We start from the raw sequence: 25807 nt of genomic DNA on the forward strand, positions 1-25807 counted from the left end.
GCAGGATCCCCTTAAAGTAATCGAAGATTGGTTTATTTGCCTACGACTTAAGGTTTATTTCTATCAATTTAAGGCTAACATCTATAAAACTGGCTATGAATACGGGCCTTAACATCGGCAGAAAATCATTCGTATGTATTTAGCCGGAAATGAACGTCTTTTTAAAGAATCTCTATATGAAATCGTTTGTATTTCGTATGAAGACTTTTGAAGTGCAATTGAAAAGGTTTGTGAGTCATTCGTTTAATTGTAATTAATTATTTATTTTTACACCATGCATTTAGCCGAAATAGATAAATTAATAAAAGTTTTTATATGGAATCGTTTGTATTTTGTATGAAGAGTTATGAAGTGTGATTAAAAAGGTTTGTGAGTCACCCAGATAATTTTAATTAAATATTTATAAACTCGGTAATTATATATAGCCGAAATATAGATTTTTAGTTATTCATGTTAAAAGAAGAAGGCGCTAGTGTTCCCGAAGGTCCGTCTGCAGTCAGAATTAATATAAACGTTTTAAAAATTATTTTATACTGAAATAAATAAATATACAGGCTATAATAAGCCTGTAGCTATAAGCGATAGTTGCTAATTAAGTTTGTCACTCATATATTTCCATCTTGCAGAGGACCTCCGTAACGAGATCAAAGATGTACCAGTTGTGCAGGGTGAAGAGGTTATCTCAAACGCCCTGCCATAGCCCAAGAGCGACTCAAATGTCATTACCGCTGAGAAGTACTTCTTGCCATTTGAGTTAGCATGTCAGAGCAAGTCACCGCGGATTGTGATGACACAGCACTGGACTGCCTGCAGAAGTTAATCGCATATGGCCATCTCACTGGCAATGTGCCTGATTCAACGGAGCCTAACAAGCTGCTGATTGTGCGCATTGTCGAGACAATTTGCGGTTGCTTCACCGGTCTACAGACCGATGAGGGTGTGCAGCTGCAGATTATTAAAGCTTTGCTGACTGTAATGACAAGCCAGCATGTGGAGATACACGAGGGTACGGTATTGTTAACAATTCGTACTGTTTACAACGTTTACTTGGCATCGCGCAACCTGATGAATCAAACAACAGCCCATGCGACTCTCACGCAGATGATCAACGTGTTCTTCGCGCGAATGGAGACTCAGGCGGAGGAAGAGAATGTGAGGCTTGATGGGGAACATCAGCAGAAGGGTTCTGTCATAGCAAACGGCAAAACTGAAGCCAAGCTAAGTCCAGAGAATGCTCCTGGTAAATTAAAATTGTCATTGAGAAATCGTAGAGGTAAAGCAATCCGCGTGACGGACGACAGATGTTTCGATCGAGAAGCTGGTGGCGACGGCGTCGATGTGTGCAGGCACAGATTACGCAAGATTATGTTGGAAGATGTAACATCATCCGGTAATGTCGCGGGCGGTAAGATATTAATAAATAACTATTAACAATTATCGTATATTATTTTGTTACAATATAAACGGTTTCTGTTTTAATAGTTCTGTAGAATCGAATCAAAGATAAATCGGAAAGTAATGCTAAAAAAAAGGAAAAGTTTTCCTGCAAGTTTTAGACAGTAATAAATTGTTCTTTTGATTAATTTCAGATACTACCGATGATATATTAGCGAAATACAGAAGAAAGCCAAGCGCAGCTAGCGATACAGCCTCGGTCGAAAGCAATCAGTCCCGTACAAAAGAGGTGGAAGACGAAAGACTTTCAATCGATCCGAATAATGTAGAACTCTCTTATGCTTTTGCGGATGCTAAAAGAAAATTACGTATAGTACTTAGTACTTAGCACTGCTGACCTTCAACACATTCCATGGAATACTTCAGAGGTATTTATTGTATTATTTTTTAATCATGGCGTACAAAACAAAGTGTGATTTTTTTATGGATTACTTAATTACTTAATGTTCAAATATTGGCATATAAAATTTTATTACAGAGACATTGTTGGTCGCAGAAAGAAAACGAACTGGTTGCGTTTTTACAACTACAATTGGCAGAAGCTATAAACCTGCAGGATAGGGCATTAATAGCTCATCTTCATGAAACTTTACGTTGCGTGCGTCTATTTAATGACAATGGATGTAGAAAGCTCTTCAAATCACTTCGAGAGGATTATCAAAAACGATCTCCTTATATCGCATATTTAATCAGATGTCGTCAAGGATTGCTGTCGACATTAGCTCACTTAGATAGGTACTGTTTATATATAAATATCATCTTTGTATGTAATGTATAAGTAAATGTAAAATATGTTTAAATGTAAGATGTTAATCGTTTAATAATAATATTTTCCAGATTATGCGTGCGAGTTAAGTGCGATCAGGATGCTATCAATAATCATCTTGTATCCGTTTGTGTGAGGGTATTTTTGGAAAAAAAGGAGGCTTTCCTCCTGCGTTTCTGCGAAGAGTTTAAAAAGCTTACGCTAGCTGACGAGAAACAGGATCTCGTGGATAATTTTCTAGGAAAGGTCCACGCGGAAATGGACAACGATCCGATCTGGCAATGTACATGAATATAATTATTTATCTCGCAATTGATCTTAGCGGAGTGCTCAGAGACGTCTGAACTTACTTCTTACTTTCAGCGGCGAGCGCCAACCAGTTAGATTTGGCGAGAGTTGTGGTGGAAAGAACCGTCATGGCACGGGTATACCACAATGCGCTCTATCTAAATGAAGATGGAGATGTATATAGGGACCAGCTTCTTCAGAATCACATAAAAAAGTTGGCGAAAGTCGTAACTCCAAATCACAATCCAAAGGTTTATCATTACGAATGCCCCTGGTCATGGGCGCAGGCTGAATTGGCTGTGATATCGGCGTATAAGACTCTTAGGGATAAGTTGCAGTGTGTATTTTGTTGCGTGACTACCATCATGAATCTCCTCTCCATGGCGTCGGAAAGAGGCATACCTGCTGCCGACGATCTGACTCCCGTGCTGGTCTATGTCATAATCAAGGTATGCGATTGAAAAGAGAATATGTGATTTTAGCAAGAAGAGTGATTGTTAACGTGTGCTTAATTTCAGACTAATCCGCCGTCGTTGTATCGACTGTTCAATATGTAGACAGCTTTTACGGGAATCGATTGGAGGGAGAGGAACAATATTGGTGGACGCAGTTCTGCGCCGCGATCGAGTTTATTAAGACAATGGATTAACAGTTTCTCAAGAGTATCACGATAAATAAGATTAGATTCGATGCTGGTGATAATGTAGAAATGTATCATAATCATAATTTGACGATTTCATAAAGAAGAAGACCAATATCTTGTGTAAAGCTAGCTGAACAGTTTTATGCTTCCAGTATCTTGATTAAAATTCTTAAATAGCCTCTTAAATAGTCTGTTAGTTCTTTCGCACGTTATTATGTAACATTAGCAAAGACTGAATATACGTAAAGTGTGGCTTTATTTTTATTTGTAACTCTATTGTACAATTTCGCAGGACATCGAAAAAAAAGAAACGTTTAGATATTCTATAATTTATGTGTAAACAATACAGAACTTATAGAGAATTGATAACCATTTAGCAGGATAAACTGTCTTGACGTACTCTTTCTACATGCGCACCTTCCCCAAGAGCCGAGACTCGAACCAGATCCTTGAAAAATATCGCCACTTTCGTAGAGCTTTTGTACAGTTTTACTCTAGGATTATGTATCAGGAATATCGCGAGAGAAAGAAAGACTTCGGAGATTTTTATCCGAATCGATCGACATAAAGAGAGAGCATAGTAAAGAAGCTATAGCTTTCGAGAATTTGAACGCATAATACTTGTTAATACTATGAGCGAATTAGTTTACGTCACTCTGTCAAGCTTTAATATTAAATTACTAATAATATATCGATATCAGTAGTTTAATAATAATACATTTAAAAGCGTTCAATTTAAAAGCAGGGAAATCCTAATAAACGACTGTAAAAAAAATTCAAGATGGAACGCAATTAGCAACTATCGCTTATAGCTATACAGGCTTATAGCCTGTATATTTATTTATTTCAGTATAAAATAATTTTTAAAACGTTTATATTAATTCTGACTGCAGACGGACCTTCGGGAACACTCGCGCCTTCTTCTTTTAACATGAATAACTAAAAATCTATATTTCGGCTATAATTACCGAGTTTATAAATATTTAATTAAAATTATCTGGGTGACTCACAAACCTTTTTAATCACACTTCATAACTCTTCATACAAAATACAAACGATTCCATATAAAAACTTTTATTAATTTATCTATTTCGGCTAAATGCATGGTGTAAAAATAAATAATTAATTACAATTAAACGAATGACTCACAAACCTTTTCAATTGCACTTCAAAAGTCTTCATACGAAATACAAACGATTTCATATAGAGATTCTTTAAAAAGACGTTCATTTCCGGCTAAATACATACGAATGATTTTCTGCCGATGTTAAGGCCCGTATTCATAGCCAGTTTTATAGATGTTAGCCTTAAATTGATAGAAATAAACCTTAAGTCGTAGGCAAATAAACCAATCTTCGATTACTTTAATGTGAGATAATTTTTTGTTTTTTTTTCGTTTTTAAGACTAATAATAAACCAACAAACGCTAAAATTAGACCAACAATCATCAGCAAACGATTACGCATCGATTAGGCTTTTTTTTAATTAAAAATAAAATTTTTCCGGCTAACTTAAGGCTAATTTTTCTTTTTTAATTTAAACAAAAATTAAGAACCAACAAACGTTGTAATTAGGCCAACAATCACCAACAAACGACCAACAAACGATTAAAAAAAAAAAAATTAATAAAGTCGAAGTTGACCGGCTAAGTTACGGGAGGTCTCTTTCCGACGCCATGGAGAGGAGATTCATGATGGTAGTCGCGCAACGAAATACACACTGCAACTTATCCCTAGGAGTCTTATACGCCGATATCACAGCCAATTCAGCCTGCGCCCATGACCAGGAACATTCGTAATGATAAACATTTGGAATGCGTAGGTCCTTGTGATTTGGAGTTACGACTTTCGCCAACTTTTTTATGTGATCCTGAAGAAGCTGGTCCCTATATACATCTCCATCTTCATTTAGATAGAGCGCATTGTGGTACCCGTGCCATGACGGTTCTTTCCACCACAACTCTCGCCAAATCTAACTGGTTGGCGCTCGCCGCTGAAAGTAAGAAGTAAGTTCAGACGTCTCTGAGCACTCCGCTAAGATCAATTGCGAGATAAATAATTATATTCATGTACATTGCCAGATCGGATCGTTGTCCATTTCCGCGTGGACCTTTCCTAGAAAATTATCCACGAGATCCTGTTTCTCGTCAGCTAGCGTAAGCTTTTTAAACTCTTCGCAGAAACGCAGGAGGAAAGCCTCCTTTTTTTCCAAAAATACCCTCACACAAACGGATACAAGATAATTATTGATAGCATCCTGATCGCACTTAACTCGCACGCATAATCTGGAAAATATTATTATTAAACGGTTAACATCTTACATTTAAACATATTTTACATTTACTTATACATTACATACAAAGATGATATTTATATATAAACAGTACCTATCTAAGTGAGCTAATGTCGACAGCAATCCTTGACGACATCTGATTAAATATGCGATATAAGGAGATCGTTTTTGATAATCCTCTCGAAGTGATTTGAAGAGCTTTCTACATCCATCGTCATTAAATAGACGCACGCAACATAAAGTTTCATGAAGATGAGCTATTAATGCCCTATCCTGCAGGTTTATAGCTTCTGCCAATTGTAGTTGTAAAAACGCAACCAGTTCGTTTTCTTTCTGCGACCAACAATGTCTCTGTAATAAAATTTTATATGCCAATATTTGAACATTAAGTAATTAAGTAATCCATAAAAAAATCACACTTTGTTTTGTACGCCATGATTAAAAAATAATACAATAAATACCTCTGAAGTATTCCATGGAATGTGTTGAAGGTCAGCAGTGCTAAGTACTAAGTACCATACGTAATTTTCTTTTAGCATCCGCAAAAGCATAAGAGAGTTCTACATTATTCGGATCGATTGAAAGTCTTTCGTCTTCCACCTCTTTTGTACGGGACTGATTGCTTTCGACCGAGGCTGTATCGCTAGCTGCGCTTGGCTTTCTTCTGTATTTCGCTAATATATCATCGGTAGTATCTGAAATTAATCAAAAGAACAATTTATTACTGTCTAAAACTTGCAGGAAAACTTTTCCTTTTTTTTAGCATTACTTTCCGATTTATCTTCGATTCGATTCTACAAAACTATTAAAACAGAAACCGTTTATATTGTAACAAAATAATATACGATAATTGTTAATAGTTATTTATTAATATCTTACCGCCCGCGACATTACCGGATGATGTTACATCTTCCAACATAATCTTGCGTAATCTGTGCCTGCACACATCGACGCCGTCGCCACCAGCTTCTCGATCGAAACATCTGTCGTCCGTCACGCGGATTGCTTTACCTCTACGATTTCTCAATGACAATTTTAATTTACCAGGAGCATTCTCTGGACTTAGCTTGGCTTCAGTTTCGCCGTTTGCTATGACAGAACCCTTCTGCTGATGTTCCCCATCAAGACTCACATTCTCTTCCTCCGCCTGAGTCTCCATTCGCGCGAAGAGCACGTTGATCATCTGCGTGAGAGTCGCATGGGCTGTTGTTTGATTCATCAGGTTGCGCGATGCCAAGTAAACGTTGTAAACAGTACGAATTGTTAACAATACCGTACCCTCGTGTATCTCCACATGCTGGCTTGTCATTACAGTCAGCAAAGCTTTAATAATCTGCAGCTGCACACCCTCATCGGTCTGTAGACCGGTGAAGCAACCGCAAATTGTCTCGACAATGCGCACAATCAGCAGCTTGTTAGGCTCCGTTGAATCAGGCACATTGCCAGTGAGATGGCCATATGCGATTAACTTCTGCAGGCAGTCCAGTGCTGTGTCATCACAATCCGCGGTGACTTGCTCTGACATGCTAACGCAAATGGCAAGAAGTACTTCTCAGCGGTAATGACATTTGAGTCGCTCTTGGGCTATGGCAGGGCGTTTGAGATAACCTCTTCACCCTGCACAACTGGTACAGGAGTTCGGTACGAGCAGCCACGGTGATCGGACGTGTTTCCGCTCCTGTCCCGAGTTGAACGTAGATCCTATCCTTTTCCGTAGCTGTGATTCTGACCGCTTACGTCTCCTGTGCTAGATTGCTCGCTGCTTTAAGGCCGCTTATTGTCTGTAGTCTTTGTGCTCCCCTCTCGGAGGGGGAGCCGTAAATTTTTCTTGTAGTTTTGAGAAAGTGCTATATGGCGGATCCTTCGGATCCTCTGTCGAAGCCTGGTAACTCACGTGCTCCCGGTAATAAGATTCCGGCTAAACCGTTTAAACGAATGAGAGTCGAAGTAACGGAACAAGTTCTCGACTCGGCCTTTCAAAAAATCATGGAAAGAGAGTCAACGGTGGACGCCGTGGGACAGGATGTGAGCCGACGAGGAATTCCATTGCTGGATGGACAGAGGGACGAGTCGACCAATGCAGGAATGGACTCACCCTTAAACCAAGGGCAATCAGATGATGTGATGGATACTGAGGAAAGTAACGTAGTAATTAACTCTGACACCCGCTCAGGCGAATTTTTTATAAACAAAGCTGTTGCGGTTAATAGTTCTAAGAATATTGACGACTTAGTATCCAAGCATATAGACTCTAGTAATAAGGAGAAAGTTCGAGACGCCCGTTCACGTGATCCGTCCGTGCCTAATGTTATTGGTGAGGACAGAGAATCATACTCTGTTCACGAGGGTAATCTGAGGAAATGCTCACAACAACAACTTCGCCCGATAATTACCAGATTCGACAGCAGCTTTATGGGCAAAGCGAAGATTACAATTAAATTACCCCCCGATCAGACGTCCGCAAGAAAGGGGAAAAATTTGATTAAAATATGGATGCTTTTAACGAACATCCGCATCTGCCCCTCCTCCCTGGAGATGTTGAATCATTATTCAGCGGAAGCGGAATTTACAGATTATCTCGAGGCCAATCTGGCCCTAGAAGCAATAGAAAAAATCCCGAGCAAATTGAAAGCGTTTATGGAACAACGATCCATGATTAGTAAGGGAGTCATCGCGGATTGGCCTTCTTCCATCAGAGATCTTTGGTCGGTAATACAGGATAGATCGGGTATTATCGGCCTGGAGCGTATGTACCGACGCAAATGGGATAGTATTGAGAAGAAAACCACTTTATCGGAAACGGACAATATTATCGTTACCTTCAAGGGAACCGGTATTAGAGATTTGAAGATATTTACCAACAATGTGGGTTTGAAAGTCAGGCCATTCGTGCCGCAGACCAGGCAGTGTTTCAACTGTTTCAGGTTTGGTCACACAAAAATTTCTTGCAAAAGTGAGTCGTTCTGTATAGTATGTGGTGACAAGTCGCACGGCCAGTGCGAGAAGCCTGTCAAGTGTCGCAACTGTGGCGGCTCTCACAAATCGACTTTTAGAAACTGCCCCGTTTTTGAAAAAAACAAACAAATCAATATAATTATGGCTCATAAAAATATATCTTTTTTCAGTGCTAGACGTTTTGTAGAGGGAGGTGATCGCGTTGCCCCCCCTGCGGATGCCCGAACGAGTGAGGGATCTTGGCCGAGATTGCCCTCCCCGAGGAGAGCTTCTTATGCGGAGACGGCTCGTGTTAGTGGTGAGAATCAGGGCAATCGACGCACCGAGGCGTCCGTGCTTCGCCCTGATTATAATAGACGCTCCGGGGACTCTGAAAAGAGGCGGGCACCCTCTTCCAAATCTAGTCAGGATTATTATAAACAGTTTAATCTTAGAGCTAGTGATATTAATAAGGAGAAACAAGGTATCATGTTCGCGTCGGCTAGAAATGGAGCGGCCTGGTCGAACGCTATCTCCGCACAATCAACGGGGGATCCTCCTCCAGTCAATCATGTAACACAGGTGCCGCAGGATGTTGCAAGCGGAATGATGGAACTATTGCCTCTTCTGAAATTATTGAAGGAGTTGATGGAGAGATGGAGTAGTAGAGGTGGGACTTCGTTGGACAGGATTTTGGAAACGGATTTTCTTCGTGAGTTGGGTAATCGGTCTGAGTATTCTGAAGGGAGGTTCTTCCTCCCCTCGACATAACATTCAGACTATTACTTTGGAACTGTCGAGGTTATGGAACCAGTGCCAATGAATTGTCCAAACGTGTTATGGAGTATGATATTGTGGTATTGACCGAGACTCGACGAACTGATGATAAACGTATATACTTTCCAGGCTTCAAGACGGTTCAGAGCGGGAATGTGTTGAACAGTGGTGGTGCTTCGATCTCGGTACGGAGGTCCATCGATTTTGATGTTATCCCTTTGTCGGATGATATTCCTTACGGCTACGATACTGTTGGCATCAGGACCAAAAACTTGAACAATAATTGTAACATTATGGCGGTGTACAGGCACCCACAAGGAGAGCTCACTGACGCAGATATTAGCGTGGTTGTGGACCAGGTCCCTGACACTCTGGACTCGATTATTCTGGGCGACTTTAATGCCCACAACTCTACTTGGAATTGTGACCTTACCACGCCCAGTGGCGAGGCTTTACATGATACATTGCTGGACAGAGGCTTCTTTTGCATCAATTCAGACACTAAGTCAAGGGTTGGCCAGAGAGGACAGCGTGACTCTAACATCGATTTAGCCTTTGGTACGGCTGGTGTTATAGATAATGTCGAGTACGAACAACAGGATGACGCTTGGGATAGTGATCACTATCCCATTTCTTTTACTGTGGACAGCGATCCTCAGCCCTATAGAAAGATTACCAATAGAATCACGTCAAAGAAGACGAACTGGACTTCGTATTACAAGTTTGTTGATGAAGCTATTAAGAGGGATCTCCTTCCGTTTATTGATCACTCTTCCGAGGACGTCGATTTGTATTATGGGCGGTTCATCGATATTCTTAGAACGTCAATCGACCGCGCTTCCGGCAGACGCAAGATGGCGGGTCCTCCTGATGCCAAGGAGAAGAAGCACAAAGTTCAACATAGATGGTGGGATGTTGATTGTGACAAGGTCATCCAAGATAGGAAAAAGGCGTTCTCCACTTTTAAACGCTGTAAATCTCTCAGCACATGGGATAGCTACAAACGAGCGTGCTCTCTGGTTAGAAGAACGATCGCCGCAAAAAAAAGGCATGCTTTGAGGAGTTCTGCGCTGGAATCAACCGTTTCACTAGTCTGTCCTACGTTTGGAATACCATCAGGATTTTAAAAAACGCCAGAAACAATGTTCGATGGAATAGCTGGAGTGGTAAGAACAGAGAGGATGAAATAAGGAAGTCTGTTGACAAGCTGGCCCCACCTTTTGTGGGATCAGATCCGGTGTTGAATATTAATTACCCGGATGACTCCCTGAGTTCATTGTTTCGTAGATCGGAATTGGATAGAGCCATTAAAATGATAAAGAAAAACTCTGCCCCGGGGCTGGATGGAATCGAATATAAAATGATCCAGGAATTGCCGAACTCAGCTCTTGAGTGTTTGTTGAGGCTCCTCAATTGTATTTGGCTCTCGGACTCTCTTCCTGAGGACTGGCACCGTTACCAGGTGGTTTTTATTGATAAGCCTGGAAAAGAGAAGGTCCGCCCCATATCTTTATCGTCTTGTGTCGGCAAATTGTGTGAACGCATGATCAATGAGCGCCTCATATGGTGGGCGGAGAGTGCTCACAAGTTCAATCCATCACAGAATGGTTTCCGCAGGGGGAAGTCGTGCGCAGACAATCTAGTTAAGATTGTGTCGGATATTCGTACCTCTATATCTTCGGGTGAGTACACGCTGGCTGCGTTCCTCGACGTTTCGGGAGCTTACGATAATGTCGAGTTCCGCACTTTGATTGAGACTCTTGTTGCGCTTAATTGTCCCGCGGGCATAGTCAGATTTATTCGTAAATGGCTATACCGGAGACTTGTTCGTTTTATTGTTAATTCTCAAGAATTCATAGAACGTCTAGTTTATATGGGACTCCCGCAGGGCGCCGTTCTCAGTCCTGCCCTGTACTCTCTCTACACGGGGAGAATATGCACTGACTTACCTGAGGGGGTGGAATCGTGCGAGTTTGCTGACGACATTGGCCTTTATATACGTGGTCCAAACAGACGGCGTAATCGGGAGCTGCTCCAGCTAGCGGTGAATTTGGTTGCTGAAAGACTTCGTTCTATTGGTCTCGAATTGGAACCACAAAAAACTGTCATTGTGGAATTTAACAAATATGGCCTATTTAATGAAAGACAAAGTATGGTGATCCAGGGATGTGAAGTGTTCTACAGCCGGGAATCGAAATTTCTGGGAATTTGGATGGATAATGGTTTAAGGTTCTCACATCAGATCCAGGAAGTTCGTAGTAAGGTTGATAAAGCGAACGCTGTCATTCGATATCTGTGTAGAATCTCTAAAGGTTTAGAGGTCAATACGGCGTTAATGTTGTACAAGAGCTTGGTTCGTTCGATTACAGATTACGGCAGTTTCGTTTATCACCCCAGGGATGCCAACTCGGTTCTCAAGTTGGAAAGGACGCAATATAGGGGCATTAGGACTGCCCTAGGATACCGCAACAGCACACCAAACAACGTCATCGTGGCTGAGGCCAAGGTCAGACTGTTGACGGACCGTGCGGAGATGCTCGCCAGGAACTACATTTATAAGGCCATGGCTCACAATTTGGATGGCGTTTGCGAGAGAATCCAGAGGGCCCATGACGCTGAGCTGTGGGTGCGATATCGTCAACCTACCTATGTTATGTCGCTGATGTCTAGAGTGTGGAGGAAATGTGCTCCCGTCAGAGCGCTTATTGGCCCCCCAGGAATCCATGAGATTTTTCGGGGGGAGTTCGAGGCGCATGATTTCGTCCCTGTGGTCGACTTTTCCGTTGGTCTTTTGAGGAAGGATAATGAGGAATATTCTGATGCTTCTATGATAGAAGACATCATTAAAAAATACCAATTGAACAATGAGGCGGAAATTGTGTTTACGGATGGCTCACATAACCCCGACTGGCGATCTACGGGTGCAAGTATCGCTATAGAGGGGTGGGACACTGCCTATAAGATTAGTATGTCTAACATTTGCTCGTCGTTTACTGCAGAGATTTTTGCCATCAACGCGGCCCTGAATCTCATGAAGATATCACGAGACACAAGAAATAACCATGTTGTTATCATGTCGGATTGCAAATCGGCTCTTTCCGCTGTTCAAAACAACCTCATTTCAGTTCATAAAAGTAAATACGAGGTGGAAACTAGACTGCTCATTTACTCACTTGAAAGGGAGTACAATATGAGAGTTGTGCTTGTGTGGATTCCCGCTCATGTCGGCATCGCTGGGAATGAGCTGGCCGATGGTTTAGCTAAGGAAGCTGCTCATGAACCCCCAGATGAGAGCGTCATGGTCCCGACTGGGGACCTTATGGCTATGGCAAGGGAGGAAACTTGGCGGGCTTCTCAGGCCTCTGTTAAGCGAGACTCTGCCTTCAAGGGCAAATTTTACTTTTCAAAATTTTATGACGAGGAGGCCCGCAAGCCTTGGTTCAGCAAAATCAACGCCCCAAGATATTACGTTACTCTCATTAATAGGATCAGAGCGGATCACTTCAACCTTGGATCTTCACTCTTCAGGAAGGATTATATCGATACACAACGATGTGAATGTGGACATGAGTGTGAGGACCTGATGCACGTAATCCATCAGTGTCATAAGTACGATGATCTCAGGATCAAGTTGGACGAGAACCTTAGAGCCGTGGGTTACCTTGCGGAAATTGATGTGTATAGCATGATTAAGAATAGTAATTGGAATTTGTTCTATTTTGTTTTTGAATTCCTTAAAGGAACAGGTAAAATCATATAGTGTGCTTGTATTTGCACTTGTTCCAAAATCCTTGTCAGGAATGGTCTACATTGTTTGTGCTAGGTTGTCATCGACAAGAAAGCACTTATCCTCCCTCAACCGAGGGAAAATCCAAAACCCCCCCCCCCACAACTGGTACATCTTTGATCTCGTTACGGAGGTCCTCTGCAAGATGGAAATATATGAGTGACAAACTTAATTAGCAACTATCGCTTATAGCTACAGGCTTATTATAGCCTGTATATTTATTTATTTCTAACGGTCGAACATGAGTTTCGCGAGTTCGATGTCGAGACTCGGAATCGTCTGTAGACGACTTAGGTACCTGGCGGGGTGTTGTACTCGGTAGAGCAGTTCGGCCTTTGCTTTAGTTGACAGAGTTGACATTGGCTGCGTTCAGCCGATACTCCGCTAGCCTAGCAATCGTGAGCAGTCGCTCGTTTGGTAGCGGTTTTGATTTGCAACGACCAACCGCTAACAACCGCTAACTACTAGCGCTTCTGTCCAGCCAAATTTTTCCGTAGCAAATGGTAGCAAAGCGCTCGCTGCTTACGTGCGCTAGGCTAGCGGAGTATCGGCTGAACGCACCCATTACCGACGTCGAGGAAGTTCGGCCTTAGCTTTAGCATCCCCTTAAGGAGAAATATAAACTTATTGAAAATAATATAAAATTAAGTCAACAGGTGGAAAACTTACAGAAAGATGTAGAAACAAAATCTGAACTTTTAACACAAATAGTAATAGATAAACAAGAGGAAGATGTAATACCTTTACATGTTAGAAATATGTTGGATTGTGTAACTTCTGTTAAACAAAAGAAATATTGATCTTAAGGAGGGAACGGCACATTAATTTTAGATCTATTTTGTTCGAGAGAGATTGCATATATTTTCTCTTATAAGCTAGATAATATTTGTTTCAGTAGATAAAAACATATGTACATATACACAATAAATCAGTGACGCAATAGATACATGAAAAGAAGATAATATTAGTTGGTGAATGATTCCTTTCTTTATCTGATTTCAATGTGGTAGTATTTCTTGAGAACACTTCAGGGTTCTGTTCGTTTTCATCTTTTAATGTTAAGTCATTATAAGAAGACTTATCCAAGCATGTAAACCTTTAAATGTACCATGAAATGGTTACTATAAATATTCATAGAAAAGTATATCATGAAAAGGATCATTCATCTGAAATTATCACCCACAGAATACATACTAAATATCAGACAGTAAATTAAATCAAAGGTAAAGTATGAAATATTCAGTTTCCAGCGTTGGAAATTATGACTCAATAATTCTAAGCGAGAGATGGTAAACAAGATCACCACCGTAACGATTGTTATCTTTGTTACGCAATAGATAGTCGTGATAAATCCTTAATATGTTTAAGAATAACTTAACGTATATGAACATAGAATACAGAGTTTCTTTTACATTTATGTGCACTTTTCACAAGAATCGTGTTTCTCAAACTATCAAAATGACTCGTAATGAAATTGACAAACTTGTTTGATTGCAATCAATTAAATGAAAATGTATCTTGTACTGAGCTCAGCTTTTCGTTATAAAACCAGAAAGGTTTGTTATCATAAGAAGGACTTTCTTTCCGAAAGTTGACCTTCCTTGAGGTAAACTAATTTCGTGGCCTCTGTAAGAGAGATTGAATACAAGCCGACTGTAACGAAAGTTACCTAAGGCTCTGTTCAACTAGCAAAACATCGATAGATTTCTTGGTTTACCTCACAAACAGCAGAATCGTCGCTTCTGGATAGGCACATCCTTGAAAGGATGGCGTGACTGGCTTGCGCCGTAATTGAATCCCTCTTATTAATGTTGATAATAATTAGCTACGAGGGAATGCTCGAAACAGTAACGGCAGTAGTCGTCCTTCCTTCTTTAGAAATATACTGGAATACTGGCCCTCCTTCCTTCGTGTAATTAACTGAGCGGCCAGCTCTCGTATTTCGTGGAACTTCTCGTTCGGATGCGGGATAAAACAATGTCCCTTTCGAGGCAGTGATTAACAAATCTCTTGGATGATGCAACATCCGTTCTACTGACTGATCGTATACACGTGCGACTCGATCTACGTTTCGGTAACGAATGGCCGTTCGCGCTGCGACGAGATCGAGCATGTTTGGCCCGCGCATGCGCCTACAGCCTCACTTTGTCCGGGCTCGCATCGCAACCGAGTCACGGTCGGCTCACGTGACCGACGTCCCCCGAACAATGCCGACTGCGCCGCGCGCTTCTATATATATGAATATTTTTATGTGCTAGGACATATATATACAATCTCTCTCTCTAACATCACGGTCAAGACTTTACATGCGTTACGCAAAGTTTTTACTTCTGGTCAAATAAAAATGTTGATGTCACAAAAAACAAACACTCGCATTACATGGTCGTCTGCAGATATAGTATCAGCTATTGCTTTACGGTCCTTGAGTCCAAAAGCTTATCGATATTTACGTAATACAAAGAAAATGCCATTACCTTGTGAAACAACCCTACGTAACTGGTGTGCTTCATTTCGTATTCCACCTGGAATTTTGACAGATGTGCTTCAAATTATGAATGATAAAGGACAGAGCTTTAGTTTGCACGAAAGATTGACGGTGTTAACTTTCGACGAAGTATACGTTTCAAATAAAATTGAAATAGAACGGAAGGAACAGAGGATTTATGGATCTCATAAGACATGTCAGTTTGTCTTGGCCCGAGGTTTGTTCTGTAAATGGAAACAGCCAATATATTATGAGTTTGATAAACCTATGTCTGCAGATACATTGCTAACAATAATAAATAGACTTTATGAAATTAATTATATTGTTTTGGCTGTGATAAGTGATATGGGGCCAGCGAACATGAAACTGTGGAATAATCTTAATATTGGAATAAATGTTAGCACAGATACCCCGAAAAAGAATGAACAAGAAACCATTGTGAAACAAAATTATATTATACATCCAAGTAATAGTTCATTAAAAATATTTTTTTACGCTGACGTTCCTCACTTAATAAAATTGGCCAGGAATAACTTTTTCGACTCTGGCTTTAAAACGAAAGGAATTAATGTTGACAAGACATGCTTAGAAGAAATATTGAGATTAAATTCAGGAGATTTAAAAATAGCTCACAAATTAAGTAGAGCACATTTAGATATAAAAGGAGCACAGAGACAAAATGTTAAAATGGCTGCACAAGTTTTCTCAAATACTAATGCATTAGCAATACGTTGGTGCGGAGAAAAGGATCTACTTACTTCTCCACAATGGAAACAAACTGCTGACATACTTAAGTTATTTAATGACTGGTTTGACATTTTTAATAGCAACTTTAAATTTGGGCATTGTACTAGCTCACATGCATATGGTATTAATATAGATGAACAAAATAAAATAATTGCTAATATGAACGAGTTTATTCTGGAAATGCGAGTGGGACGTAGATCAACATTATTGCAGTTTCAAAAAGGAATTTTAGTGTGTAACAAGTCATTAGTTGAAATGTTTCCATATATTCTACAAAAATATTCATCTGAAGAATTTCCAATAAAATATCTATTAACAAGAAGACTGAACCAAGATGTCCTAGAAAATTTATTTTCATACTTAAGAATGATGGGTGCAGGATATGACCATCCTACACCTGTGCAATTAAAATATAGATTGAGATGGTACATATTAGGTAAACACTCGGAGTATGTCACTTTAGGTGCAAATACTATAGGAGATAATTCTACTATTCTCACAGAAATTGATGAAGCACATAACAATGTTCATAGTCAAGCAACAAATTTGCATTCCATACCAAAAGAAAAATCAATAGTTATTGAAGAGAAAGACTTTATAAATACAGAAAAATTTTTTAATAAAATTGAGGAAGAAGCAATGGATATCGATATACAAGAAGTTGAAAACATTGAAGGTAACGTAAAAAGTTTAAAATATTAATTTTTATTAATTTATTGTTTAGACGCTGGCCGTTTAGAACATTATGAATGTGTGTATATATATATATATATATATATATATATGCAGTGTGTGCGTGCATTTTAATCTATTAATAGAAAAAAATACATAAAATATCTAGTATTAGCGTATGTATATATTCTATATTATGACTACTAGTACGAATATTAATTTGATTTTTTTATTAATTATTTTTTAATATTAATACAGCAAATAAAAAATTTTTTTTTTTTTTTAGAAATTCGTCCTGTCTAGCTTATTTAGTGAGAAATAGTAATTTAATCGACATCCATTTAACTAGCGGCACACGGTATGTTTTTGTTCTTATTTGAAAAATTAAGGTCCAGCTACTCAGCCTGTACGAAAGACCGCACCATGTAAAGACAAGTTAACAACACAGCTAGTAGCATTGCTACGACAACTGCCCACACAGCAGCAAGGAAATCCAGCAAATAATGTAACATGAAATAAACATCGTGTGCCGCCGGTTTTATATACATCAATGTTAAAGCCTATATTTATACATCGATATTTATAGTCTGATCTTATATTTTAGATTGTCATTAAGTTTATCTATCAATACTGTATGGATCAAAATATATTCAAAATATATTCAATTTGCTATTTCTTATTGAATAATGTGATATAATTTATTTATATCCATGTTTATAATTTTTTTCATAATTGTCTTGTCTTATAATTTTTCCAGCAATTGATTTGAGCTGTTATACCCCTACTTTACAAGAATTAGAATTACTTGAAACCATTGAACAAAACACAGGCACCGAAATTATAGAAAAAAATGCTTTATTGTATGTTGCTGGATATGTAGCACATAGATTCCGTAACACTTATAATAATTTAGGTGTCCCTACAAAAACACTTCCAGCAATTTCAGACGATTGGGTTTCTTTTAAATCTAGAGGAAATTTAATGTATCCCACTACCGAATTAGAAGCAGCAGCAAATATTATGAATTCCGAATTCGAAAAATTTCATGGTAATTTTTTAAATAAAGAACCACGGATTTTTGATAAATTAATTGATATTATTTGTACAAAAACTAATAATAACTTTCCTAGAGCAGTCATTGCTTGTCTTGTACGTACTCGTACATATATACGATTGCGAAAACTAAATAAAGAAATTGTAGAAAATAATATTTTAAAGAAAAAAAGCAAAAAAATATCTAAAATATGTAATAAAACAAATCCCACATATATAAGATAATATATATATTTTTGTACAAAGTACTGTATAAGATATAATGTAAAATGTAGTGAGAAATAAAAATAACAACATTTTTATACTACAAATTGTATTATTCCATTGTTCTTTTACATGTTACATACTCTGTCTATATTATATTCTTTTTCTTTTAGTAACACATATACATATACCTTTTGAAAAGATACCTTGTAATTTATTTTATGAGATTACATAAGAGATAAAATATTTATTATTTATATTTTTTGAAATTTTATATATATTAATATTTTTGTACATAGTTAAAAAAATTTTTACATTTTCCTTTTACAATCTTAATTATAAACATACATTGCCACCGACGAGGTACTCATCGGTGACATTGATTACGTGATTATTTCCTATTTGAATTTCGCGCGTGTACTTGGACCCAAATTTCATTGGCTAATTTTATCGTGCGACCGCCATATGCGCAATGCTTCACCTTGTTTCTTTACACCATGGTCCGGCCAACTTCATAGAGGTGATATTGGAGTGGGGGTAGGTTGAACTGCACACACCATGTAATACTTCCACCATGGGCTCGATGCTCGATCTCTCCCCTCCCCTCCAACCCCTCCTAGTCGCCCGTGCCGACGCCAGGCCAGTAGTGCGATTCTGTAACTCGTTATGAGGTATCGACTATCGTTGCGCAGATATTTTATATGGTAAAAAAGCTGCGCAATTGTCGTTATAGCTCATAACGACCAATAACGACGGTAACAGTACAGACACGAGTTAACATAACGAGTTACAGAATTGCACTACAGCGGCCAGCCGACACTTTTCGAAGCGGTTGACGCTTGCTCCGTCTCCGTGCCGCGCTGCTCCGTTCTGGACGATTCTCCACGACACGACGTGTGCCAGACGCCAGTGCGCGCCCTCCTCCTCTCCCTCCCTCTCCTCCCTGTCCTCCTCCGCCGCTAGCGGTAACGCGCAAAGCCTCCTCTCCGGCTGATTTCAGACCGAACACGTTCACCGCGGCGATCGATAGTCCCCCGCGGGCGCGGAGAGAGAGAGAGAGGCGAGGGTTCGAAGCCGCGGAAGTGCCGTGAACGTGAAACGTGGGGTGTGTGCGTGCGTCCGGGGCCCGCGGACCCGTCGACGTCGCCGAAATCCGGATCTCTGTCTCTCGCACGCGCGCGGAAAACGGCGCGCGTTACTTCGATTTACTCGCGAGGGGCCCGTAGGCGCACGGGAAAGAAAGCAGTAGAGAGAGAGAGGGACAGAGACGGAGTAAGTAGGAAGCCGACAAGCGGGTGGGAAAGAGAAAGAGGCGCAGGCGGATTCTCTTTCGGTGGCTTCTCGACGTTCGACGACCGTTGTGAATCGGCCGAATGGCGCACGCACGGCTCAGCTGTACGCGTCGTACGCCGTCCGTGCGCCGCGCGGAATAATGCGCCTGCCTCCAGTGCCTCCCGGGGATTCCTCGCGGTCCGGATGACAGCGCCCGCCAGCGACGGGACGTAGGGTGACGTCGGTGAGGTACGTACGTATATGCGCGCCGCGCCGGGCGTTGCATACGCCCGGGACGTTCCCAGGGCACCTTGGCGGAGGTTCCCTCCCCCCTCTCCCTCCCTCCGCGTGACCGAAGTTTTCCTCGGGAGACGCGCGCGAGCGTCGTCCGTGACGTCCGCGTGGCTCTCTTTCGACTCGGAAGGGAACGGGCGAGGCTCGCGCGCCGCGCGCGTGTCGCGCTTTTGACACGCTCGACGACGTGTCGCCGTGTCGCGAAACCGCCGTCGTTGACGTAACCTCTCTCGCGCGGGGCGACCGCGCGAGGAAGACGTCGGGGGGTCGCGCTCGCTTTGTCGCGCGCGCTTGTAAATTACGCGCGGCTGAGTCACTGTCCGTCGAACGATACGCCGCATATTTCGTTGTGCTCCGCGCGTCTCGCCGCCGACCGCCGACAGACGTCCTTGTCGCGGGCTCAATTCCGGAGGCTACGTTTACGTGGACACCCGTATGCGCCATGGGGGTCCGCGAACGTCTACGCGGTATGGAGTAACGCAGCTCCTACTTGTTTGTTTTACCTTGGCGCCGCGGTATCGCCGTAACGTTGTGTTCCTTTCATATATCTTGTGTTACATAAGAACCGAAAATATTGCCAAGTCGCGTAAACGCGCCGCGCGTTATCCGTTTTCGTACCTCTCGCGATGTTTGTGAAATATTTTTGCGCCACTAGCCACTAGCGTGTAAAGGGAGCCTTGGCAATACCATTTTGCAATTTATAATTTTATGTATTGTTTATGTAATTATCTATAGAGAGATCTCTGACGTTTGTGTATTTATATTTATAACGTTTGTTTGTTTAGAAAGTATGGAGCGTCCATCGGGCGTCGCAGGTACTCCTCGCCCGAGTCAATGCTGCATTTAGCCTTGCGTTTCGATAGTCTTTAATGCGACAGAAACAGTACGTTGTTGAGGCACAGTAGTCCAAGCTCCTGTAAGGAGAGATGGATGCGGTGTGCGACGAGGACAGGCGGAGACGCCTGCGGGCCCTGGAGGAGAAAATAAGGGATCCGAGAAGCGTCACGAATATCGACTGCTTGTTGGACACGGTTCAGGCCCTGGTAACAGATTGCGATCACGCGAGCGTGAAACGTATGAAGAATATAGAAGCTTATATGAATAGATGTAAGTACCGTCCCAATGTTTATCGTAAACGCGATAGCCATTCTTTTGGAAGCTTTAATAGCCGCGCTACACCGAGATTAGTAATAATCCGTTTGCGTTCTTGCAGATGACTCCGTAGCCCAAGAGATTTATAAAATGCGAATGCGCACGGACGATTTTACTTTGATAAAAGTAATCGGCCGCGGCGCGTTCGGAGAGGTGCAGCTGGTTAGACACAAATCTACGCAAAAAGTTTACGCTATGAAATTACTTAGTAAATTTGAAATGGTGAGACTCACACGTCCGTTTCCATTCACTCGCCACGTATGTAAATATTTTCCTCTAATCTGGCTTTTACCTTATCGTGTTTAGATCAAGAGGTCGGATTCCGCATTCTTTTGGGAAGAGAGGGATATAATGGCTCACGCGAACTCCCCGTGGATAGTCCAGCTCCACTTTGCGTTCCAAGACCAGAAGTATCTCTACATGGTGATGGATTACATGCCGGGCGGGGATCTCGTCAACTTGATGTCGAATTACGAGGTGCCGGAGAAATGGGCAAAATTTTACTGTGCCGAGGTGGTGCTCGCGTTGGACGCGATACATAATATGGGTTTCGTTCATAGAGATGTGAAGCCGGACAACATGTTGCTCGACAGGCACGGTCATTTGAAGCTCGCCGACTTTGGCACGTGCATGAGGATGGATGTTGTAAGTTCGATCTCCTATTTTTATTCCTCACTTTCAACGTCTAACACGAAATAACTCGGACGATGAAATCTTAATAGAGAACATTTTATGTAAGCGTTCTTGGGACTTGTTGAAACAAGATAAATACCTGAATTATTAATTCGCGGTTAAAAATTTCTAAGAAAAGATTTTGAAAATGTCATATAAACTCTCTTTTTCTAGTTGAAATTTTTCTCTGACGCTCAATTGTCTGCTTTGCAGGACGGTTTAGTGCGGTCCGATACCGCGGTCGGTACCCCCGATTACATATCTCCGGAGGTCCTGCAGTCTCAAGGTGGAGAAGGAGTATACGGTCGTGAATGCGACTGGTGGTCCGTGGGTGTCTTTCTGTACGAGATGTTGTTTGGCGATACACCGTTCTTCGCCGACTCCCTGGTCGGCACGTATTCGAAGATCATGGACCATAGGAATTCGCTATACTTTCCTCAAAACGTTGAGATATCTCACTCAGCGAAGAACTTGATATGCGGTTTCCTCACCGATAGGACGAAGCGCCTGGGTCGCAACGGCGTCGACGAAATCAAAAGCCATCCGTTTTTCAAGAATGATCAGTGGACCTTCGACAATCTGAGAGAATGCGTGCCGCCGGTGGTGCCCGAGCTTTCCGGGGACGACGACACCAGCAATTTCGACGATGTCGACAAGGAGGACGGGCCGGAGGAGAGTTTTCCAGTACCCAAAGCTTTTTCCGGGAATCATCTGCCCTTTATCGGGTTCACTTACTCAGGTGATTACCAGTTAATGGTTTCTTACGGCAAGGAATCTGTGGACGGTCTCGAAAATCATGTCAACAATGGTACTACTGACGATCTGAAGATCTCGCAGCTAGAGAATTTGCTGGAACGCGAGAGGCGGCAAGTAGAGACGATGGAGTCGAGGCAGAAAGCACTGAACGCGCAATTGGATGCGATGGCGTGTCGAGAGGCTGAGCTACGCGAGGAAGTTGGCAGGGCGGATAAGGAGCTGACATTGCTCAGGCACAACTATAAGGAGGCGCAACGCAGAGTGGAGCACGAGACGGAGACTCGTCGCAAGGCGGAGTCGCTGCTGGTGGAGGTGAAGAAAAAGTTTGACGAGGAGCAGACGAGACGGGCGCGAGATGTCAGCAATTCCCAGCAGACGTCCGAGCGAGTGACATCATTGGAGAAGCAAATCAAAGAGATGCAATGCAAATTGGAGAGAGAAACGGAAACTGTTGTGAGATTGCGCAAGCAAGCAACGGAGATTACCGTGGCGCGCCAAGCCTCCGAGCAAATGGCGAATGAGTTGCAAGTTGCCAGAGCTCAGCTGCAAGCGCAGCGTGATAACTTGCAGCAAGAAGTTGCTACTCTTCAGGTATAATCTAGTTTCTTCTTATTTCCTCGTTAATTGTAAGAAAAAATTTTTAAATAATTTCTGGATGGGCATTTTCGAAATTTGTATGTTATAAGTATCTATAAATTTATTGCAAATTTTCGAAAAATTATAAGTATTTACACAATTACATTAATTTTCAATATTTATAGAATAGTTTTTGAAATTTAAAATAAAAAAATGTTTCAATGATAAGTTTTTTTCTACATAAAATGCTTATTTGACTTTTTACAGGGCCAACTTTCCAAGGAACGTAGTTCGAGATCGCAAGCGTCATTGTTGACGGCAGAATTGGAGACTCGTCTTTCTACCTTGCATCTCGAGTTAGAGCGCAGCCATGAGAAAGAGGAGAAGGCGACTCTGGACAATAGGCAACTAACCGAAAGAGTTTCCGCGTTGGAGAAAGAAGCTGCTAGTTTAACCTTGGAACTGAAAGCCGCGCAAGCCAGGTACAATCAGGAAGTTGTGGCGCATCAAGAAACGGAGCGTTCGCGCATTCTTTCCAAGGAGGAGGCCAATCTGGAAGTTGTTAAAGGTACTTACTTCATGTTTTACACGGAAATAGAGGCATTGTATTTTTTATAAAGTTTTATAATGTCGACATTTTATTTTGTCGATGCGATGCAGGGCAAAAGAATGGAATTTTCAAAGGTAATATATGTAATTCGCGAAAATATACACCTTTCTTCCTGTAATATATTTAAATTACGTAATTTTATATGTATATAAAAACTGAATTTTTCTCATCATACTAATCCTTTACTTGTCTTCTCATTTATCTTATTGCTGCGTATTTTTGTAACGGCATATATATTTACGTACGTATTTATTCTAATATCTATCTATGAATTTAAGCAAGTGCATTGCACCGTTATTTACATTGTGCATGTTGATTTATTAAATAGCTCTACAAGCAAAACTGAACGAGGAGAAAAGTGGAAGACAACGTGCGGAATTACTTGCGCAGGAAAAGGAACGTCAGACGTCAATGCTCTCTGTCGATTACAGACAGATACAGCAACGATTGCAGAAATTAGAGGGTGAGCACAGGCAAGAGATGGAAAAAGTCAAGGTTCTACAGGGCCAAGTTGAGCAGGAGCAACAGAAAAGAAACGTTCTGCAGACCGACTTAGGCCAGCAAACGTCCGAAGCTGGCAGGCTTCGCGCTCGCGAGCAACAATTGGTCGGAGAGGTTGCTCAGTTGAGAGAAGCTAAGCGGCAAATAGACGAGGAGTTACATCACTTGAAGACACAAAGAAACATCGATCAGCTACAGACAAAAGAATTGCAGGAGCAATTGGAAGCTGAAGCTTATTTCTCGGTAAATAACAAAAGTTTGCCTTCCATATGATTTTAGTTGTTATCTGACAATAAAGGAATATGAACGAAAACTAACGTTTCAAAGAAGTATTATGAAAAATTGCCGTAATTTCAAATTTTCAAGGAGAGTTATAGTTTTTGCCTTCCCTTTTTTTCAGACTCTGTACAAAACACAGACGCAAGAGCTGCGCGAAGAGTTGGATGAGAAAATGAGATTGCAGCAGGAATTGGAAGAAGAACGTAGCTCTCTTGTGCATCAGCTGCAGTTGTCCTTGGCGCGCGGTGACAGCGAGGCTTTAGCCAGATCCATAGCCGAGGAGACTGTGGCGGACTTGGAGAAAGAAAGAACCATGAAAGAGCTGGAGTACAAAGATGGAGTAACCAAGCATCACCAGGAGCTGAGCACGAAAGAACAGGTTATAAACAGACTTAAGGAGAATGAGAGTGAATTCAAGAAATCGGTCGATCAGGCTCTGAAGGAGAAGGAAGACTTGAGCAAGCGATATAAGGAATTGCAGGACCAACTCGGTAAAGCGCAGTCCAATGTGGAGGAAATTGAGAAGCTGAGCAGCAAGCTGAAGACCGAACAACTGTTGAAGCAGCAGGCGGTCAACAAGTTGGCCGAGATCATGAACCGGAAGGATCTTTCGTCAAGCGGGAAGAATAAGAATAAGGCGTCCGCCGCGGATCTGAGGAAGAAGGAGAAAGATTGCAGGCGCCTGCAACAAGAACTCACTCAAGAGAGGGAGAAGTATTCTCAGCTGTCAGCTAAGTGGCAGAAGGATTTGCAGGATATGCAAGTAAGTGGCGTATCATTGATTGTGTCGAGTTAGAACCGTATATAGAATTACTTGAGTAAATAAGAAAACAATTTCCTTTTCCTCAGGCGCAACTCGTGGAGGAAAATCAAGGGAAGCTGAGGCTGCAGATGGAACTCGACTCGAAGGACTCGGAGATAGAGACACTGCAGATGAAAATCGCGTCGCTCAACTCAGAAACTGCAAGTGTCTCGTCTATAGAAAACGACGATGGTGAGGACTCGGTCCTGTCCGAGCACGGTGTGATGAGATTAGAGGGCTGGTTAAATGTGCCAAATAAGCAGAACATTAAGCGGCACGGTTGGAAGAAGCAATACGTCGTTGTTTCCTCCAAGAAGATAATCTTCTACAATAGCGAAAACGACAAATTGAACGCCGACCCGGTCTTGATATTAGACTTGAATAAAGTCTTCCACGTTAGATCTGTTACTCAGGGTGATGTTATCCGAGCCAATGCCAAAGATATACCCAGAATATTTCAGGTATCTATATTTCTCTCTATATTTCTCGATTCTTTGGATCATCAGAAATTCAAATGTTCATATCGCAATTTATTCAATTATAACTCCTAGCGTTTTAATAATTTGTAATTTTCATCTATGTGCATTAGAATGCTTTTTTATGTGCATTTTATATTCTTTTATATTTTATTATTCTATTTATTTTACTTAAATTTATCATAACACACATATAAATAAAATAATTAGGTATCTAAAAGATTCGTTATGTACTTCAATTATTGTTCAATAATTAATATCGTATGCAGTTACTCTATGCTGGTGAAGGTGAAGCGAGGCGGCCTGGTGACGAG

At 41.3% G+C, this 25807-nt stretch overlaps 6 protein-coding genes and 1 long non-coding RNA gene across 14 annotated transcripts; 6 read left to right on the forward strand and 1 right to left on the reverse strand.

Annotated features, from left to right (window-relative positions):
- The first annotated feature begins 85 nt into the window (after window positions 1-85).
- On the forward strand, window positions 86-3538 carry LOC139780492 (brefeldin A-inhibited guanine nucleotide-exchange protein 2-like). Of its 5 annotated transcripts, none has more exons than XM_071719148.1 (7): window positions 86-226; window positions 627-1405; window positions 1590-1823; window positions 1934-2190; window positions 2293-2504; window positions 2585-2958; window positions 3028-3538. In XM_071719148.1, the coding sequence occupies exons 2-3, from the start codon at window positions 760-762 to the stop codon at window positions 1781-1783; spliced, it is 840 nt and encodes a 279-aa protein (XP_071575249.1). In that variant the 5' UTR covers window positions 86-226; window positions 627-759; the 3' UTR covers window positions 1784-1823; window positions 1934-2190; window positions 2293-2504; window positions 2585-2958; window positions 3028-3538. The 5 variants fall into 5 exon arrangements, with proteins under 5 accessions (XP_071575249.1, XP_071575251.1, XP_071575252.1 ...); XM_071719150.1 differs by lacking the exon at window positions 86-226 and adding an exon at window positions 394-484; XM_071719151.1 differs by lacking the exon at window positions 86-226 and having other exon boundaries at window positions 491-1006; window positions 1102-1405.
- Window positions 1849-3066, forward strand: LOC139780483 (GTPase-activating protein and VPS9 domain-containing protein 1-like). Its single transcript, XM_071719120.1, has 5 exons — window positions 1849-1853; window positions 2149-2190; window positions 2293-2504; window positions 2585-2958; window positions 3028-3066. The coding sequence occupies exons 1-5, from the start codon at window positions 1849-1851 to the stop codon at window positions 3064-3066; spliced, it is 672 nt and encodes a 223-aa protein (XP_071575221.1).
- LOC139780493 (brefeldin A-inhibited guanine nucleotide-exchange protein 2-like) lies at window positions 3120-6992 on the reverse strand. Of its 2 annotated transcripts, XM_071719153.1 has the most exons (6): window positions 6723-6992; window positions 6324-6627; window positions 5906-6139; window positions 5539-5795; window positions 5225-5436; window positions 3120-5144 (listed from the first exon to the last, which is right to left on the reverse strand). In XM_071719153.1, the coding sequence occupies exons 1-3, from the start codon at window positions 6738-6740 to the stop codon at window positions 5946-5948; spliced, it is 516 nt and encodes a 171-aa protein (XP_071575254.1). In that variant the 5' UTR covers window positions 6741-6992; the 3' UTR covers window positions 3120-5144; window positions 5225-5436; window positions 5539-5795; window positions 5906-5945. The 2 variants fall into 2 exon arrangements, with proteins under 2 accessions (XP_071575254.1, XP_071575253.1); XM_071719152.1 differs by having other exon boundaries at window positions 6324-6985.
- Window positions 6993-7295: 303 nt separating this feature from the next.
- Window positions 7296-10576, forward strand: LOC139780486 (uncharacterized). 3 transcript variants are annotated; one of them, XM_071719122.1, is made up of 3 exons: window positions 7296-9099; window positions 9285-10321; window positions 10443-10576. In XM_071719122.1, the coding sequence occupies exons 1-2, from the start codon at window positions 7296-7298 to the stop codon at window positions 10280-10282; spliced, it is 2802 nt and encodes a 933-aa protein (XP_071575223.1). In that variant the 3' UTR covers window positions 10283-10321; window positions 10443-10576. The 3 variants fall into 3 exon arrangements, with proteins under 3 accessions (XP_071575223.1, XP_071575225.1, XP_071575224.1); XM_071719124.1 differs by lacking the exon at window positions 10443-10576 and having other exon boundaries at window positions 7296-8368; window positions 8570-9099; window positions 9285-10282; XM_071719123.1 differs by lacking the exon at window positions 10443-10576 and having other exon boundaries at window positions 7296-9090; window positions 9285-10282.
- Window positions 10278-13886, forward strand: LOC139780488 (uncharacterized). The gene is made up of 2 exons (XM_071719132.1): window positions 10278-11413; window positions 11525-13886. Exons 1-2 carry the CDS (start codon window positions 10468-10470, stop codon window positions 12913-12915), a joined length of 2337 nt encoding a protein of 778 aa, XP_071575233.1. The 5' UTR covers window positions 10278-10467; the 3' UTR covers window positions 12916-13886.
- Window positions 13887-15248: 1362 nt separating this feature from the next.
- LOC139780495 (uncharacterized) lies at window positions 15249-17511 on the forward strand. Its single transcript, XR_011720257.1, has 2 exons — window positions 15249-16850; window positions 17133-17511. It is a non-coding gene; the product is annotated as an uncharacterized lncRNA (long non-coding RNA).
- Window positions 17512-18488: 977 nt separating this feature from the next.
- LOC139780484 (Rho-associated, coiled-coil containing protein kinase 2) lies at window positions 18489-25804 on the forward strand (the record flags this gene model as incomplete). Its single annotated transcript, XM_071719121.1, has 12 exons — window positions 18489-18807; window positions 18897-19624; window positions 20455-20776; window positions 20883-21043; window positions 21128-21466; window positions 21707-22840; window positions 23093-23393; window positions 23486-23509; window positions 23773-24179; window positions 24337-24978; window positions 25065-25478; window positions 25763-25804. Coding segments are annotated over exons 3-12 (3645 nt in total), but the record flags the coding sequence as incomplete, so codon positions are not given.
- Between the last annotated feature and the right edge of the window lie 3 nt (window positions 25805-25807).

This window comes from Temnothorax nylanderi, unplaced genomic scaffold, assembly GCF_030848795.1.
Source record: "Temnothorax nylanderi isolate EJ_2023f unplaced genomic scaffold, tnyl_v1.0 TNYL_tig0280_pilon, whole genome shotgun sequence".
NCBI lineage: Eukaryota > Metazoa > Arthropoda > Insecta > Hymenoptera > Formicidae > Temnothorax > Temnothorax nylanderi.